Consider the following 19,599-nt stretch of genomic DNA (forward strand, 5'->3'; position numbering starts at 1 on the left):
ATTATTTTTCTTCTTGGAAAACATCTGTTTTTAGTTCTTCTGAAGTAATGTTAGGTGAATGCCTTGAAGAAGTATCTATGGATTTAGGCTTTAGTTAGATGTTTGTAGTCATTATGACAAACCTGGCAGAACTCACCTCATCATAATAATTATGATGGACCTAAGCAATAAGTAAGCCTCTTGTTCGTATACAGCATAATATGGGCTCGGATACTCTCTCATGCTTAAAGATGAAAACGTGATTTACCAAGTTTGAATAAACTATCCCAGATGATGAAGTGAAAATGGACCTAGAAGACAATCCAGAATTTTTTGTCTCCTAACTAATTGCTCTAAATTTCTTTGCTGTATTTTAATTTTCAATGTCTATTTGGGCACTTTGAAGTGTGGCTATAAAACTACCACTGATAAATTTATTTTAAATAATCAGGTTTTTGTTTTTGCAAATGACAGGAAAGTGATGATACTGAGAAAATTATTTAAGTTTAGTAAAGTATCTCTTCTCTACAGGCATATTTCATTTTTACATTAAGTGATTTTTTTATTCTACTTGTTAGACAGTAAAAGTAACAAAACAGTGCTTGGAATATTAATTTCTTAGTGCTAGAAGTTTTTAATAATTAAACAAATTAAATCACTTAATCATCATCTTCTTATATTACAGAAAATAGAATCCTTTCATATGTCCAGCAGGAAATAAAGAAAGGAGAGGGAGACAGACAGAGAGGGAGAGAGATATTAAGACAGAAACATTTTAAAGGCATTTTCACACTTGCATAAATGGTTATCATATTAAAATACTATCAGAATTAGGTTTGATGGGCCAACCATATTCTTTTCTTCATGAACTAAATAACTTGAAAATTTGTCTGCTAGAAAGCCTTCCCCCATCACACAAGTAAGATCTGGGTCAAAGGATTAGAGCTCCATTAGGCAATGCTTAACAGTGCTTTGATGAAATGAAGAATTGAGCCCCCAGGGGCAATTTTCTAGCAGAATGCTGGTCTAGGCTGTAGTATGGCCTTTCTTTGGAAATCAGGGAAAACAGTACTGCCCTATCCCATCCAAGGAAGACGCTCCGGAACAAACACTTGTCTGAAGCAGCTATCGTCATTAAAACACAAAATGTAAAATGGTGTTTTTGGTACATGCTTTGTTCATGTATTTTGTTTTTTATACATTTTTTGTTTGAGAATCATAGATGTTTTTATTATATTTACATCATTTCCATGCTTCCAAAAACTTCATTGCTTGAGAATTTTATATATGTATACAATAATATAAGATCATATTCACCCATCCTTCCCCTTTTTATTCACGCTGGAACCCCCCCTTACATACATTCCCTTCCTAACTTCATGTTAACTTGTTTTTTTTTTTAAGTAATTGCCTACCTTTGGCTATGAGGCCATCCACTGGAGCATAGACAACTTAGCAGGTGCTGTATCACCAAACAAAAATGAGACTTCCTTCCTCGGTTGTTATCAATTGACAATAGCACTTCAGAGCCAGGGCTTCATTAGATCCTCCCCCCATCTATGCTAGCATTTTAGAGGGCTTGGTTATACGTAGGAAACCACAGCTTCTGTGAGTTCATGATTGTTATAGATAGCCATGTAATTTCCAGAAAAAACAAAAACAAATTTCACAGCCCTTCTTCTCATCCTCCAGCTTTCACACTCTTTTTATTTTTTTCTTTTTTTCATTATTATTATTATTAATTATAATTTATTCACTTTGTATCCCAGCTGTGGCCCCTACACTCATCTTCTCTTGGTCCTACCCTCCTTCCCTCCTTCCTCTCTATATCCCTGCCCTTGTCTACTAATAGGGGAGGTCCTCCCCTACTATCTGAACCTAGCCTATCAGGTCTCATCAGGACTGTCTGGATCCTCTTTCTCTGTGTCTTAGTAAGGGCACCCCTTCAGGCAACTGAGTTCATGCCAGTGACTGTCCTTGCTCTCTTTACTAGGGAACCCACATGGTGACTGAGCTGCCTAAGGACTACATCTAAGCAGGGAGTCTAGGTCCTCTCCATGCATGGTGCTTGGTTGATTTATCAGTCTCTGTGGGATCATCTTCCAGCTTTCACTTTTTTTAATTTTTTTTTTCCCTTTCTTCTGTGATGTTTCCTTAGCAGGCTCTGGGATAGTGGGTGGGAAGGTTGTTAACAAATATATTGTGCTCAAAGCCAAACATTTATAATCACTTTCTCCATTTGATGACCAATTGTGAGTTTCTGCACTAACTACTGCTACTGGGAAAAGAAGTGTCTTTGACCAGAGTTGAGAGCAGTCTAGGTCTGTGGGTGTAAACATAATCTTCAGGAAACAGTTTCACAACTTATGGAAACAGCAATATTAGTTTCCGCTCTATGACCTGTCACTTCCAAGCAATGGACTTTTGACAAGGAATATGGTATGAGGAATCCCCTCCTAGAGGAGAAGACCACAAATCAATCAGAAAACATGCAGTTATCCCAAAAGAGTAACTGGTAAACAGAGGTGCATTACTGTAGCAGTAGGCATATCTTGCCTGGCAGATCAGTATGGGAAAAATGTGTGGTATCTTTAGCCATAAAAGCCTTATCAAGGGAGGAGCAGTTCTGCTAGGCCACAGAGGAGGAGTTCGCAGCCAGCCCTGAAGATACCTGATAAGACAGGACCAGACGAAAGGGGAGGAGGTCCTCCCCATTCCATGGACTTGTCAAAGGGCAGGGAGAAGCTGAGGGAGGGAGGGTGGGATTGGGAGGGAATTAGGGAGGGGGCTACAGCTGGGATACAGAGTTAATAAAATGTAACTAATAATAACAAACAATACAAAAAAGTACGCACGTGCATCTAAACTGAAAAAAAAAAAGCCTTATCATGTGGTTATGGTGATCAACTGTAAAAGCAGTTTTGATGAGCGGATGAGATGAGAGCTTTTTAAAGCTCCTTCTGAACTCTCACTGACTGGTTCAACTCAGCTGTTCTGGCCCCAACTCCTCTGACTGATTCAACCTGGTTCGTCTTGGCTTCTGATTGAATTGCTCTTCAGGACATTAAACTAATTCTGACAACATGTTTAAATCTTCTGGCTCCTTCTCATTCTCTGGTCTTTTTGTCTTCACCTTTGTCTAACTTGTTCTCTCTGCAACCTCTCTTGGTAAAACTGTCTCAGTAAAAAAGAAAACTCTCTTTTTCCTCTGCGCTGATCTTGTTTTCCTTTCTATGTTTTTTAAATTTAATTGGTTATTCACTTTACATAATCAGTGTTAGCCCCCTCTCTCCTCTCCTCCTGGTCCTTCCCCTCTGTCCATCCCTCATCCCCCTACCTCTCAGAAATTGGAGACCCTCACCACTGCAAACCCACCCCAGCACATCCAGACTCATCAGGACTGTGCAATTCCTCTTTCACAATGTTATGGCAAGGCAGCCATGCCCAGGGTGAAGTGATCTAAAACCATGCATCAGAGACCTTGTCAGATTGGGGTCTGTCTCTGTGCTGCTCTTAAGTAGGCTTTCTTTCCTGTCCTGTTCTCCAGAGAGCTGGGCACTCCCTATCTCTGACTCATTCTGCCAAATCTTTATGTGCTTCTTCACTTGGTCTACCCATCAAGTAGTCACTTTCAAACACGTTGCTTCCTTCTGTAAACTAACCTTACCTTCATAGTTAACTGACAATATGTAGATGTCAAAAACCGTAGGATAGTGGTGACTGAGCCTTTAATGTTGGTAGAAAAGAAATAGGTGATGTTAGTGCTGACTCTGCAAACATCACCTTCTTCCTTTTCTACAACATTAAAAAACGTAGTCACCATTTTCCTACACTTTTGGACACCTACGTATTGTTGATTGTCTATTTTCTGTATATGTGTATACGCATATTTACAATGATACATATACACATGTATTTAAATTACATGTGTACATATACACATACGCATGTATTTAAATTACATACAAATGTTTTATTTCTCCATGTGGGGTCTATAAGTATTTCCGTAATTGGTATGATTGAAGGAAGGTGAAATTTGACATGAGGAGAAAACACATATCTGAGCAGGTACGGCCTTCTGCCACTCTACCTCCTGACTCTAGCTTGATCCCAGCAACCACACAGCAGAAGGGGAAAACAGACTACCATGAGTTGTTTTCTGATGTTCCCACAAGCACTGGCCACCACAGTGTGCCATGACATACTTTCCTACCCCTAATTAAAAAACCTCCCCAAATAAATTTAATAAAAATTATAAAACTATATACATTCAGTTCAGAATGGCTATCTACTATGTAACAATGTCCATTCTATCTCAAATTAGGAAAATAAAACTAAAGCTAAGGATGGTTTGTGAGTCTTCGTAGATTAACTTTTCACAATCCCCACATTTTATCTCAAAGTACAAATTTCTGAAGTGCTAATAAAAGTAAATGGAAAAAGTCTGGAAAAAACTTACATTTTCCTAGAACTGGAAAAATACGATAATTTTTCAGGTGGGAGAGAAGGGGCTAGAACATGGAGCAGGGAAGATAAAAATCACTAGGTTCAATTTCATCTTCCAAATCCATTCCTCACTTATATTCCCAACAGGTTTCAGCATACAATACTGACAGCTTATACTCCTGTGACTATTTGACCAATCAAAACAGTTTTATCCACATGACTACAGCACATCCGGCATCCCTGTGATGTTCCAGCTTAGTGACTGTTGCTGTGACAAAGGGAGAACTAAAGTCTGCTACTGCATTTTTCTTCATAGTGCCAGTCTCTTAACAACTAAAGATAAATGGATGACTCTAGTCTTCAGAGCAAGGACATGGAGAAAATACACATCGTGTAGCCTGAGGACAGAAAAAGGCAGTAAGCCTGAACTCTCCTCAGTGACTCAACCGGGGGAGGAGGGGCTGGTCTGAGGACTGTGGGAGTGAATCTAATTATCACCATCTTACTTTCATTAATAGGTTGGAATAAGTTCACTTCTCAAAGGAGTAAGAAGGAGACATCAGGGCAAAATTATTAGGCAGCAGCAGCACTAAAACAAAATTTAAATATCATGTTCACATTTTTTTTAAATGTTCTTTGTGAGGTTGGGCAGGTGGGTGAGAAGAACATCAAATATGGAAATGTGAAAATAAATGACAACTCATGGCTTAAATATAGATGGGAGGGCAGAGTACTCTGGAAAACTGGAGGAAACTTTTAATATATTTTGATCTCCATCTGCGCAGTTTACTTGGTTAGAGTAAACATCAGGTAAACCTTTTGCTGTGTTTCTACATTCCTATCCTGCCTCATTCCTGTTTTACTCTGGCTTGTTTATGGTAGAAATCAACCACGAGTGATCTATGTGTTTTGTGACCGGTATTTTTGTTTTCTTAGCTTCACTAGCCAAAAATCAGATGATGATTATGAAGACTATGCTTCCAATAAAACATGGGTGTTGACTCCAAAAGTTCCTGAGGGCGATGTCACTGTCATCTTAAACAACCTGCTGGAAGGGTATGACAACAAACTTCGCCCTGATATAGGAGGTATGGAGAAGCTTTGGGTTCTGAGCTGTAGAAGGGGCTTGCACCAGATCTAGTTACTTAATTACAAAAATATATCAGCATATTTCAAGAACCAGAAAGATGTAAATTATAATATTATAATTTTCAATATAAAGAAAAGGCATGCCTGGAAGTGATGGCACATGCCTTTAATGCCAAGTCTAGAGAGGCAGAAGCATCTGAATCGCTGAGTTTGAGTCCACTCTGGTGTAGAGAATGAGTTCTAGGACAGGAAGGGTTACACAGAGAAACATCGTCTTGAAACAAACAAACAAACAAACAAACAAAACAGAGCCACTAACAAGTACCAAAACAACAACAAAACAAAAACAACAACAACAACCAAAAAAAAAAAAAAAACCCTCCAAAAAGAGAGAGAGAGAAAGAAAAAGCATATAAGTCGAAGTCAAGCCTGAGACTGCAATGGTGAAGCTTAAAATCTTCTAGATATTTTCCTCGGTATTTTAAAGATTTTATTTTAAAAAGTGGCAACTTTTTATGTAATAGCACCAGAGAGAAGAGAAAAAAATGAAGACTAGAGGAAAGGTTATTGGATAAATATAAGTATATAGCAACCAGATGAAAATTTTAGTAGCGGCGTTAGCAATAAGCACTATTTGGCACCACACTGACAGATGGGCCAAACTGGGCTAAGCTAAGCAGGGTCTGATAGCCTCTTATTATACTACAGAGTCAGCACCCGAGCTAAGAGAAAACTTCATAGTAACAGAAAAGAAAAAGAGAGAGGGTCAAATATCATAAGGCTTAATGTTTGAACTTAGAATTGGCCCATTCACTTTTGTCTAGATATTATGTGTCTAAGTAAGATTCACCAACCCCAAGGTCAAGAGACAGGAAAGTAACCTCACTCACAGGAAGGCAAGGATGTGGATGTCAATGTTGATGAAGAATTCCATTTGCTATAGAGAGTTTGGTCATGGTACTTTCAAGGAACATGAAAAAAAAAAAATATATATATATATATGAGAAAATAAAATGTGCTTGAAATGAAGCCCAGAACCATCTCACGTATCTTTTGCTCATTAAATGGTAAATTAAGATAAGTCACAGTCATTTGGTTTTGAATGTTACACAACCTATTTTTTTTTTTTAAATATTAGTCCTGTCTGACAGATGGGTGTGTAGTAGGCTCTCTTAGAGTTTTCTTCTATCCACAGTTACAGCACTGAAAATGTCATTGGGGAAGACTTTGATTTGGTGTTGGCTAGAGATGTGTGAGAGCAGAGTTGGTAATAAAAATATCAACAATAATGTTACATTATTGTTGTTTCTGTCAAAACCTTAAGTTGTTACATTATTGTTGTTTCTGTTTTAAAACCTTAAGTTCCCCTGCCACTCATTAATCACTTTCCTATATACATCAGTCAAATGGGGTCAGGAGGCAAAAGCAGATTTTAGTACTTGGAGGAAAACAAGTGATGAAATTCAGGATATCTGAGAGATCATTGTAGAAAAGCAAACAGAAGGAAACATTTCTTGGTGTCTACTATACTGTTTTTCAAAACAACATGCTTAAAAGAGAAATATCTTTAAAAAACAAAATTGTTATGAAATGTCAATATTTACCAGTACCAAGCTAGTTGTGAATAAATCATTTCTAATGTAGCTAAGTGAGCCTAGGCTAAGAAACAGACCAAATAAATACAATTTTGTTTCTGGCAAAAACAAACACATATTCTAACAATTTTCCTTGCAGTGAAACCAACGTTAATTCACACAGATATGTATGTGAACAGCATTGGTCCAGTGAATGCTATCAATATGGTGAGTTATGTATTTTAATTGTCTATGTTTAGTTTGGGAATAATAAGTGACACATATCTAAAGGGAATCAAGATTTTGAAAGGAAAAGACAATATTATAGTCCTATTTTTTGCCATGTATTGAAGTTGTTTAAGATTTGAAGATTTTGGTCATAAAAATCAAACATGGTTATATGTGAAATTAATATTTGTAATTGTGATATAATATTGATTCAACTATCATGGTATACCTGTCAAGTGCTGCCTACAATAAAAAATGAAATTCCTCTACATTTTCTAAGATGAATGATATAGAAATAATAGTTTGCTTCAAACTCAAGTGTTTCTCAGAACAAATATTGCGTATTTACAATATTTTTAGCCAAATAGGATATGAAAAACTAGATTGAAAAACTATATGATACTATAAGGGAACAGACTTATAGTATATTTTAATATAAATAATATGGTAAATATAGTAAAAAAAACAAATGTTAAAATAACAGCAGAAAAATACTATTTCAATACACAGCATAGTATAGTATAATATAATGAATTATGGTGATTTTATAAATTAAAATTGGTATTTACCATGAAAAAATAAATTTATTTTAAGCTATATTGGTATAGAGACACAGATAGAATGACATAAAATTACAGTGATTCTTACTACTTACATAACCATGAAAATAATTCTCAGATGTTACAACCTTAGCATTCTGACACAAAGTATAAATATTTAAAGACAGTGTGTAAGTAATAATTTAGCTTTGTCCTTGCTGGCAGTGTATTGAAATGCAGAACTTCGCTTTGGATCAAAATGATGGTCTCTGGAAACTGTCCTTTAGTTCTGTGAAATGCTGGCTTTTAAGACCTTTGCATTTTCGTTTTCAATTTGTTTGGTTCTAAAATATGTCCAAATTTATTGCGCATGTCATTTTTTAAACTCAGAGTTAAATAGTTGAAGAAGAGTTCATAAAATTGGCGGTTCTCCCATTACTTAAAATTGTCCAGCAAGAGAACTAAGCTCTGCACGAGTTGGTAGGGCATGCACTGTGGTCTCCACAGTGAGACCCAGGAGAAGGTGGTAGGTAAGAAGAGTGCAGAGCAGTGTGAAAGCAGCCGGATGTGAAATGTAGTCCTTAAGAATCACTGCTGCCCCTGGTCCCTCATGCTCTTAAGCAGAAAACGGAGAGTGGAGTACTAGCTAACAAAGGAGGCTCTCCTGAGACATCCCTATTCTAAGAACTCTGCATCGTTTTTGTTCTGCTCTTCCTATTTTACATCATCTGATTGAAATCAAGGTATAAGCGATGCAAGGCACAAGGATGGTTATTTGGAACCATGGGGGGGGGTGTGACCATATAATTCAAGATACTGTATGTTGTTACGACAGTTGATTCTTTACGTTATTGACCTAAAGTGGTTTACTAAATGAACTGACAAGTGAGAAGGATTTAGCCAAGAACTGACCCAGAGTAAGTGTTGCTGGAGTGCTGAAGAATCCCACCAAAATAAGACAAGGGAAAAACAAAACCATACATAATGGCAACAGCAGGACGTGTTTTTTGTTTGTTTTGTTTTGCTTTTTTCTAAATTTTTAATCAGCAACTGTAATACTGATGATGAAGTCAAAAGGCAAAGAATCCAAGTATCCTAGATCTTGAAGACATTTTTAGTTTTTTTTTTTTTTGTACATTTTTAACATGAGGTTAACAGAGACCATACAGTTAAGTGTTTTTTCCCTCAAGACTGCCTGCAAATGCAGCAGCCACAGCTGTTCTTCCGTGTGCTGCCTCCAGTTCTATAGGTCTGGATTTCATGAAGTACATGCTGTTCTTTGCCTTATATTTGATAGGTGAATCATGGCATTCACCTATTATTATGACATTTAAGAAACATGTTCAATGAGAGAGATTAATTCAGCATATGAATCACTACTAATGTTTTAATAAAATCACTTTATTCTAATTAACTTATAATTAAAAGACTTGGATAGCTAAGTTAAGTAAGCACTTTAATTATTTTTATCTCATTTAGAGAAATGGAATAAACAATCATAAATTCTAGTAAGGTGTTTTTCACTTTCCCTATCTGTGAGGGGTAAAGCATTTTATGTATTTTGTATTTTTATAAGGGTGACCATTTGCCATCATTAGAATCCTTCTTTTATTATAAGGCTGAACATTCAAAATCTGCATTTAAGTACTTATTGAATGCATGGAACTTTAGTTTACTCTACAATAGTGAAGCTGGGGCATTTAGTCTACTAGGAAACAAGTAGCAATATTTAGTGGGGGTTAGGATGGAATGGAAGATTTGCTATTGGTATCTGAGACACAGAGACATAACACTAAACTTCCTACAGTGAAGAGGGATGCACCCACTTTCGCCTCTCCTCGCACAGGAGCTGTCTTCCTGCTTTAGATATGTGTGAAGGAAACTGTTTACTACCAAGGATTGACTATTTGGTCAGAAATAATCACTGTGTGAAACGGATGTGAAAAACAGATAAAGTAGCGATCTCATCACCAAAGCTACTGTTTGTTTCAGACTTCCAAGCCAAAACAGGGTTGTCTTACATTGGCAATGAGCACAAAATTGAGAAACACAAACACTCTAAATCTTCTGTTCTTTTTAAAACAGGAATATACAATTGACATTTTTTTTGCCCAAACCTGGTATGACAGACGTTTGAAATTTAACAGTACCATTAAAGTTCTCCGGTTGAATAGCAATATGGTGGGGAAAATCTGGATTCCAGACACTTTCTTCAGGAACTCCAAAAAGGCTGATGCTCACTGGATCACCACTCCCAACAGGATGCTGAGAATTTGGAATGATGGTCGAGTTCTCTACACCTTAAGGTATTACTTGGGGAAAAAGAGATATTTGTTAGAAATAAAATGACAAAAGCAACCCCATGCTTTTAGGAAGGAAGGAGTGATGGAAAGAAAAGGAAACATGTGGTGTTTTGCTTTCCATCTTGCTATAGTTTAAACTAGGGTAACTGTAAAATTTCTATGTACAGAACTTATTGGACAGTATATGAGAATGGACTTGACTCTAGAACACACATCAAAAGTTCTTTTTTCTGCAACGAGCATGATATTACCCCTGTTATATTTTCATTTAAATGTATTTAGTGAAAACAAATGTAAAATCTCAGCAAAGGTGAAGTTACTGTATTTTCACAAAATTTACCATTAGCCATTTTTAGGCTCCTTCCTGTATTATAGGGCAACTGAACCCCATTTAAGTATCTCTTAAATGCCTGGGAGTTTGGATTGCTCCACAATAGTGAACCTGGCACACTCCTTGTGCCATATCCACTTCTCCCTACTTCCCACTAACTTACCTCCCACTCTTTAATGTCTATGAACTCTATGAACTCTAATGGTTCTCTACCTAACAAGTTCTCTCACCCCACACATTTGTTAGAGATGCAATTAATGACAGGCACAATGCTAACCTTGGGGCATGATATATGTAAAATTTATTTGTATATTATAAAATATAAATAATATACATCCATATTGGCATGTTGCAGTACTAATAAAATATATTTATTTCTCATAATGCTTAAAATTAAACATATAAGCCATAATAATTTCAAATGATTTGAAAGCTTTACCGGAGTTAGATCAATTAATGAGAAAAACAGCTCCAATTGCAAAAGAAAGCCATTGCACCTATTTTAGATTCATTGGTAATTTATTAAATTACTGATAAGGTAATGACTAGAATTAGAAATGTGGAAATCAAAGTCTGTATGATAAATCAGAGCACACTGTGGCTTGAGATATGCCATCATTCACCCTACTTCAAGCCTTGTTTTCATTTTTTAATGTTGTAGTCATTTTTGAGTTTATTAATTTGAGAACCCACTACAGTGTTCAATTATAGAAGCCTCCTTGAAGTGTCAATTATGATCTGCCTAAGGCGTGAAACAATGTATGTATATATAGAGAAAGAAAGATGATTTTTAACTTAGTAGCCTATCTGGGCTAGAAGTGTCTCAATACATATATGCATGTGCTTGCAGAGCTATTTATTATTTCTGAATCGATATTTATATCTGCAATTTATCTGTATTATCTTTAATTATAATTACATCCCTTTAACTTTGAAAGACAATTCTAATAAAATCAAATTTAATTAAAATCTCATTTGTGAATAAAGCCAAGCTATTCTTTAAAGAATAATCGTAAAGAGGCAATGATTAAAGATTTCAGTTGTGAAGAGTGAAAAGTCTAAGGATAAATCATAACTATGTCCTGGTCAGGTGACCTTGAATAAGTTCAGGTAATTTGGAGCCATAACAGCACTTTCTTAATATGGAAGTAATTCTCTTCATCCAGGCCTCAGAGACAAGTAAAGATTTACAGAATGATCATTAACTTCTCTATTATACCCAACCCCTAAACTGTCCCAAATTAAAAATTATGTTAATTGGAGCACCATTTAAATTAAATTTTATAAAATAACAATCTTATCACTTAAGCAGTGGTATTGTAGGTTGTAAAAAAATGCAGATCAAGAACATGAACATTTTGAAAACTACCAACTATCACCATGACAGTGATAGTTTTCCACAACTCTCCAAAGGTGGTCAGAACATCTGGACACTTTTAAATTTAAACTCCCTCCTGGAGTCTCAGACTAGGGCTTGAAACTGCACATCTTGAGGCTTTAACTTGTACAGACAGACTCACTGATGAAGGCTTTCCCAACCTCTCCCTGGTTTGCCTTTAGATAATCCTCTTCTGTTGTAAAAGTGCACACAATTCCATTGTGCACTTTTAAAACCCACCTATGGCAATTTTAAAAACAGCAAGTTCTTACCAACAGAAGGCTTTGTGTTAATTAGCTGATAAGATCAGAGAACTGTCAGCATTCATTTCGATGCAAACATTAAATGAGCTTAAGTTCCTAAAACAGTTTGTTCTCTTAAATAAGTTAAATATATTCACTGAGAAATCTCCAGTGTGTATAGTCAATTTGCAAAAATAAATAAGATAAAATACAAAACAAATAATCACATATTTTTTTAATAAATGGAGTTGCAGTGGATTAAGTGGTTCTTATTGCTATGTGAAAAGTTATGCTCAGAAATAAATTTTACCTGGAACTTGAATTGTTTTTTCCATTGAGTATCGCTTTGTATTATCCATCAGAATGTCAGATTGTTCTAGAAAGGTTGCCAGTGTGCATTTTAGAAACGATGTCAGCATTTTTTTCTGTATGTTTATTGTCGTTCTAATTAGGCTGACAATTGATGCTGAGTGTCAGTTGCAATTACACAACTTCCCAATGGATGAACACTCCTGCCCCCTGGAGTTCTCCAGTTGTAAGTAATATTCTCTCTGTGTTTGCCCTGTCACCTGTGTTCATTCTAATTGCCTTGTCAATGAATGTAATGACTCATAGAAACTGCATCGTGCCATTGGGCTATGCTATTGATTTTGAAAGCTTTTTCTTTTATTGTAATTCCAAACAGCCCCAATTAACACATTCTTTGGAAAAAATGATCAAATGGGAAACTTTTAGAAAATAGACAATGGATGCCCAGACTCACTATTGAGGAGGACTCGAAGAGCAGGCCTGGACTCAATAGATTCTATACCTCCAATCTTAGTCAAAGTGTACTTCACATGAACACTGTTCTGTTGGTATAATAAGTGTAAAAATTCATGGCATGACAACACTATCAGAGAATGAGTAATTGTTATTATTTTCATCAGATAATATAACATGCCAAGAGTATCTTTGACAACTCTACAAACAAAATAAATATTAAAACTTCCACTGATACTTGAAACCAAACACGCCTCAGTTTTCTAAATGTTTTCCTATTTGTTCCACATCTATGTTAGCTTATCCATCTCTGCCTTATTTTTGGTATGACAGTTAGACACATTAGGATGGGTATGTGAAATACTAATCATGGATCTTAACCTAAATTTGCATCAACATAATTTCTCTTCTATGAAGTCAGGGAGACTCCTAAGATCAATAAAGTCATAACCATAGTTAATTTTAAAAGACTAGTGACAAGACGCTTGATCATCTGTTCATCACTTTAATTCCAGAGATACAAATAATCATAAAACATAATCAGAAATTTTTCCAGATTCTATCTTATTTAATATCTATCTATTTGGTTAGGATGTGTTCAGTTATAAAATTGATATTTCCTTAACTTTTTTTAATGGAAAATTGTTTATATTTAATGGCTTTTCACTAAGTGACAGAATTTTCAGAAAGAAATTAAAATCATTCAGTGACGGATAGGAATATCTAACTTTCTCTCCCAGCTTTCTTTAAAAAAAAAAAATCTGGTTAGTTTTGTAATACAACTAGCTACCTCCAATTAAATAAAATAACATTAGTTTTTAGAGAGACAAATTCTCCTGTCTGTTATTAACCAAGTAGAGCTGCTATACTTTTGAGTCAGCTAAAACTAAGGAACAAGAAATATTTATACCACCAGGTTGTAACTGACAATTTTCCTCTGAACCCACACACGATGTAATGCCATTTACGTCTCCGAGAAAATCAGTCACAACTACACTCTACAAAGAGTGTTCCCTTATGGCACCATGTTTTTTTTTTTCATTTTCAGGGTGTCCTGTTACACATCCCCAGTAATTCTGTAGATGTCATCTTTCTGTTCTCTTTTAAAAGAGTGTACAAAGAATCACCAAAAATAAAATAAAAGTATAAAGCAAAGAACTTTTATTCAAACAGAATTTCATATTTTTTAATGAATGGTTCTTTTCACTTAACATTGTTAATATAGAAACATTTGAAGTAATGTTTATTTCTTCACTTATTCATTCATGTATCCATTCACATTAGAGTGAAACCAGTATGTTGCCCATGCTAGACAAACATTCTGCCACTGAGCTGTATTGCCAGCCTTGTTTTTTAATTATATTCCTATTTTACTGGGCAAAGGACAGTTGACAGTTAATTCATAAGGCTATTTTCCAACTAGAAAATATACAGTGACTATCAGTTCTATGATATAGGAATTACAATAATCTCTATCAATAATTATTTTACAAAATAGTAAAAACAAAGTCTTATTACAGCTAGGGAAATCATACTCATAGCAATTATTTTATCCTGATTATTAGTGTAATCTTACTTTCATGAATATCATCTACTCCCCTAAGCTTTTTTTCTGGGTTCCCTTTGGTATTTGTTCATACTGGCTTTAATTTTAATTTCCATGTATCTTAAAACGGAGTCCAGAGCTAGGTGTGGTGGCCTGTAATCCCAGCACTCTGGGAGACAGAAGCCAGTGAATCTCTGTGAGTTTGAGGCCAGCCAGGCTTACAAAGTGAGTCCAGGACAGCCAAGGCTAAACAGAGAAAACTTGTCTCGAAAAAACAAAACAAACAAACAAAAACCTGAGTCTAAATTGCATCCTGATATAATACTATATTTTTCTCGTCTTTAATGTCTGCCACATAAAACCCCGGTAATCTTAGTAATCAGGCAGATATAAGAGGTTAATGAACGCAAGGTCAGCATGAGCTACTTATTTAGCAATTCCTGATTCCCCAAAAAGCAAAAAAAAAAAAAAAAAACAAGAGACTGAACAAGTTGATATCTGATAACATAAATAGTCATGATATAGGATAATTACTGGAGAAAGTTCTTTATTGCATCTTTCTTGTTGTTTTCTATTTTTAATTGAATCTCAAAATCGTGAGCTATTGGCAACTATTCACAATGAAGTACTATCTTACATATCTAATAATTTTCATTTTGCTCTAATACTTTTGAATCTTATCTCAGATGACAAAATGTATGGATACAACATCTAGAGCATCACTTCTTGCTTACATCCCCATCAATTAAAAGTGATTTTTCAAAGTCAGTTTTGACTGTGTTATTTTCAGTCTTTACCAGCAGGATTATGATATAAATTCTGTTAATTTTCTGCAAGGCAAATTTACCGGGCAAGTCCAGGGTTCCCATATGACTCTCAGTTCTGTTCTCCCGTAATATTTACAACTTGTTAAAAGAAGATGGTTGCTACCTATGGCCAGCCATTCACTTTCATAGTTAATGTGAGCTTTCATCTCATGGTAGATGGTTATCCACGTGAAGAAATTGTTTATCAGTGGAAGCGCAGTTCGGTTGAAGTGGGTGACACAAGATCTTGGAGGCTCTATCAGTTTTCATTTGTTGGATTGAGGAATACCACTGAAGTAGTGAAGACAACTTCTGGTAAGATGCTCTTGAAGAGCATTTTAATTCACACACAAAGTTTGCAAAGTTGTTTGATGCACATCTGTAAATGACAGTCAGAAAGATCTCGGAGCAGATAAATTTCCTAGACAAAAATGATACCGGGAATTCTAATAGAAAGCTAAATATACATGTACTCTACTAATTTAAGGCAAATTGAATTTAAAATGGTTTATTAATTTATGCACTAACTTCTCAAATGAATTGCAATAATTTGTGCAAACATATTTATTAGGTATAAATTAATTTCTTCCTTTTAGAGAGTATGATTCTTAACATATTGCAATTGCAACATTTTCAATAAGTACAACATTACAAATGCTTTTATTAAGTACCTGAGGACTTCATGCAATGTATTTTTTAAGGTATCCACCCTTCTTGACTCCCACCCTCACCATAATTTCATTCCTTCCCACTCAACTTTGTGATTACTCTTCTTTTTTTCTTCTTTCCCCATCCAGTTTATGCAACCCAGCTAGTATTGGGATTGTGGTTTGTACTGATGTACAAAGGTTATTCTGTCAAAGGTGCCATCATAAAACAAACAAACAAAAAGAAGCAAACAAAACACAAAACTTGAATCCTCCTCCATAGCCTACGAATGCTAATTGTTCTACATTTAAAGGATTTTTTTTTTAAATTCACCTCCACTATCTATGCCACTATCACAATGGCTGTGAGTTCCTGTGTGCAAGTGGATTTTGTGTCTCCAAATCACTCTTCAATTTAATAATTTTATGCTGGCTCCAAAGCTGAAATGAGATAACAAACTTTACATATTGTGTAGACTTGTCTTAAGTTACAACTCAGTCATGAGCTATAGATACTGTGACATTATCTGAAATTCTCACAGGACCACTTTCTCAAGTATTTCATATTATTAAAAGTATTACTCACTGAGAGTATGTGTGTTGTGTATAATATGTATGAATATATATGAACATATGTATACATATATGTACATATGCACATAAGTATATATATATATATTATATATTAAAGTAATGTGGCATTTATTAAGGGCACAAAGCCACTTAATATTAAATTATTGAGATAAGATGAAATTCAACATCTTTATATCAAGTCTCCTGACTTTTAATGCCAGGGGAGTCTGAATGAGAGTGGTCACCATAGACTCATGTTTGAATATTTAGTCCCCAGTTGGATGAACTGTTTAAGAAATCAGAAGGTGTCACTAAGTGGGCCTTGGCAGTAAGTACTGTCTTTTAAGTATTAGTCCATCACACTCAGCTGGTTAAGTCTGAAACAATGTTACATACCTGGTACACTCCACTTGTTTGTAGTTTAGTGTTCTTTGTAAATCTAGGAAAGCACAAGTTGATATTTTTGGAAGTATTTTGCATGTCACCCATGGGAAGTGGCTGCTTTGTTTTTATGTGTTTGTCCCATTTAGATATTAAGGTCATGCTGGCCTCATGTAAACACTTAGGAATCATTTCTTTTTTCCTAGCCTCAAATAAATTGCATGGATGATGTAATTCTTTTTAAAGAGTCCTGTGACTGTATCCGGATTTGTAGTTTTCTGTTGCGCAAACAAACTAATTATCCATTCAATTTATTTAATAAATACAAGCCATTTCAGATTATCTTGGAATGATGAGATTATTTTAGCAATCTGTTTCTTGACATCAGTTTTTAAATTTCTGAATATTTGCTTTGAAATAGTGAAACTTTATCATCTTTTATAGGATTTAGGGGTAAGTAGTGACATTTTTCCTTTTCATTTCATGAAGTAAAGTTACATGTCCAGACCAGTTTCAGAAATACAAAAGGAAAAAAAAAATCGAAATCAGTTAAAGTATCCAAAACAAACTAGGAAAGAAAAACAGTACCGTAATAGTCTAACATTAGATGTTAAAATTGACAAATAATCAAAGTAATTGTCTAGAGGTAAGAAAAGTTCTGTCTGGTGCCTTCCAATAACTAATGAATAAAATACTGTCAAAAATATATTACTAAGTCTTGTAAGGTGATGAATTTCAGAATGTAAAATTGTGGGGAATTCTAGAAGACATGTATTATTGAGCTGTGTTTTAGAGCGCTCTGTGATTCACAGCAATACTAAAAAGAAATGCTCAAAGAGAAAACAGACAGATGTTGCAGGGAAACCTTCTTTATAATTTTTTTATTATTATCATTATTACAATGCATTCAATTTGTATCCTGGCTGTGTCCCCTCCCTCATTCCTTCCAGTCCCACCCTCACTCCCTCTTTTCCCTTATGTTCCTCCCCTAGTCCAGTGATAGGGGAGGTCCTCTTCCCCTTCTATTTGATCCTAATCTAAAAAAAAAAAAAAAAAAAAAAAAAAGAAATCAGAAGGTGCACACTGGTTAGAATAAATATGTCCTGGACAGTTAGTTTTATGTCAACTTGACACAAGCTAAAGCCATCTGAGAGGAAGGAGTCTTAACTGAGAAAATGTTTCAATAAGTTTGGGCTATAAGCAAGACTGTAGGGCATTTTCACAATAACGATATATTTGGGAGGCTCCAGCCAAAAAAGTTGGTATCGTCAGTGAGCTGGTGGTCCAGTGTGCTGTACAAAAGCAAGCTGAGCAAGTCATGAGGAAAAAGCCAATAAGTCGCATTCCTCCATGGCTTGTCCACCCCTGCCTCCAGGTTCCAGCCTAGTTTGATATCTTGCCTTGGCTTCCCTCAATGGAAGGGTATGCAAGCCAAATCCTTTCTTCTCAATAGGTTTTTTTTTTTTTTTTTTTTTGTGTGTGTGTGTGTGTGTGTGTGTGTGTGTGTGTGTGTGTGTGTTTCATCAAAACAATAGTAACCCTAACCAATGCAAGGTGTGTCATGTGGTCAGGCTTTCAGATTTCAAAAGCCTGCAGCATTCCCAGTAGCTCTGCCTTATGATAGGTAGCATATCGACATTCAAGCACTCAGTTACTATTCCAGTGTAATGTCTGCCTGCCAACTTCCTCAATCCCAAACATAATGCTCACAGACTCTCCCTCTAAAACTGTAAGCTCCTAGTAAACTCTTTGATAAGATACTTTTGTCGTAGTGTCTTAGCACAGTAATATAAAAGTAATTAATATAGATGGTATTTTATTGGTTGAAAATTTTCCATGATAACAAATTTGGTGTATTTTTTAGATGAACATTTCATATGTGAAAGTTGCTTGAACTCTGAAAAGCTGAATGCATACTATGTGCAGAGCTTTCCATTAACTCAATGTTAATTATACCAAGTTAAATACGTCCCCATTTCAGACATAGACATTATGTTCTCTCCTTACTTGCTATCGATATTAAGGCAAACCATGAATTATGTGCCTAAGTGTTGATCAGATTTCCAATGGTACCTGTAATTTTTTTTTTTTTTTTTTTTTTTTGTACTGAGTAATTCGGAAGGTGCCTTATCTATTGCTCAGAGATGAATAGATTCAGGAACTAAACAAAACTGAAATTCAGAACTCAGCAATCCATACCCTTCTCCAGACTCAAGAAGCAGCTGATCCTTGCACGGCTTTCATCTCCTACCCGTTTCCTCTAAAGCATCTTTTGTTTTAGTTGAGTAAGCACAAAGGTCAAAGCAGTGCAGAGAAAGGTGGCCTTCTGTTCCTCCATTCACAGGAATCCTGATCATCATGTACTAGAACGTTGCTTTTCATTTGGTTCAGGCAGAAAAAAAAATCTCAAGACTACCTTTGAACTAAAGCCTTCCTCTATAAAAGTAATATAAAAATAATCTCCAGTTGTTATCTCTTCCAGAAAGAGAAACTGGGATTAAGTTCTGCTGTATATTCACATTTCTATATTTGTACCAGCACCCTAAAACAGCATCTACAAACTCATGACTAGCACACATTTTGTTTAGTCATTTTGTTCCAGAGGGAGTTTAGCACAAACGGCGGTACAGGAAGGCTGATTCTGCATCATAAACTCCTAGAATAACCCCCAACTCTCAATGTCACATGGATTTTGCATTTGTTAAGATACAGGTACCAGAGAGAATTATCTAATCTCTTTACACACAGAAAGAATTGCTAAGGTTCCATAAGAAT

The 19,599-nt window shown here is 35.5% G+C and overlaps 1 protein-coding gene across 2 annotated transcripts in view; it reads left to right on the forward strand.

Moving 5' to 3' along the window:
• Positions 1 to 19,599, forward strand: part of Gabrg2 (gamma-aminobutyric acid type A receptor subunit gamma2) — a 100,726-nt gene that overhangs the window by 22,951 nt on the left and 58,176 nt on the right. For both annotated transcript variants that reach the window (XM_055610717.1, XM_055610719.1), the window contains exons 2-6: positions 5,362 to 5,513; positions 7,249 to 7,316; positions 9,941 to 10,161; positions 12,562 to 12,644; positions 15,401 to 15,538. In XM_055610717.1, the coding sequence (XP_055466692.1) occupies positions 5,362 to 5,513; positions 7,249 to 7,316; positions 9,941 to 10,161; positions 12,562 to 12,644; positions 15,401 to 15,538 (662 nt within the window). The remainder of the gene's footprint in view (positions 1 to 5,361; positions 5,514 to 7,248; positions 7,317 to 9,940; positions 10,162 to 12,561; positions 12,645 to 15,400; positions 15,539 to 19,599) is intronic.

The sequence above is a fragment of the Psammomys obesus genome, unplaced genomic scaffold (assembly GCF_907164565.1).
Source record: "Psammomys obesus unplaced genomic scaffold, mPsaObe1.curated_primary_1811, whole genome shotgun sequence".
Classification (NCBI taxonomy): Eukaryota; Metazoa; Chordata; class Mammalia; order Rodentia; family Muridae; genus Psammomys; species Psammomys obesus.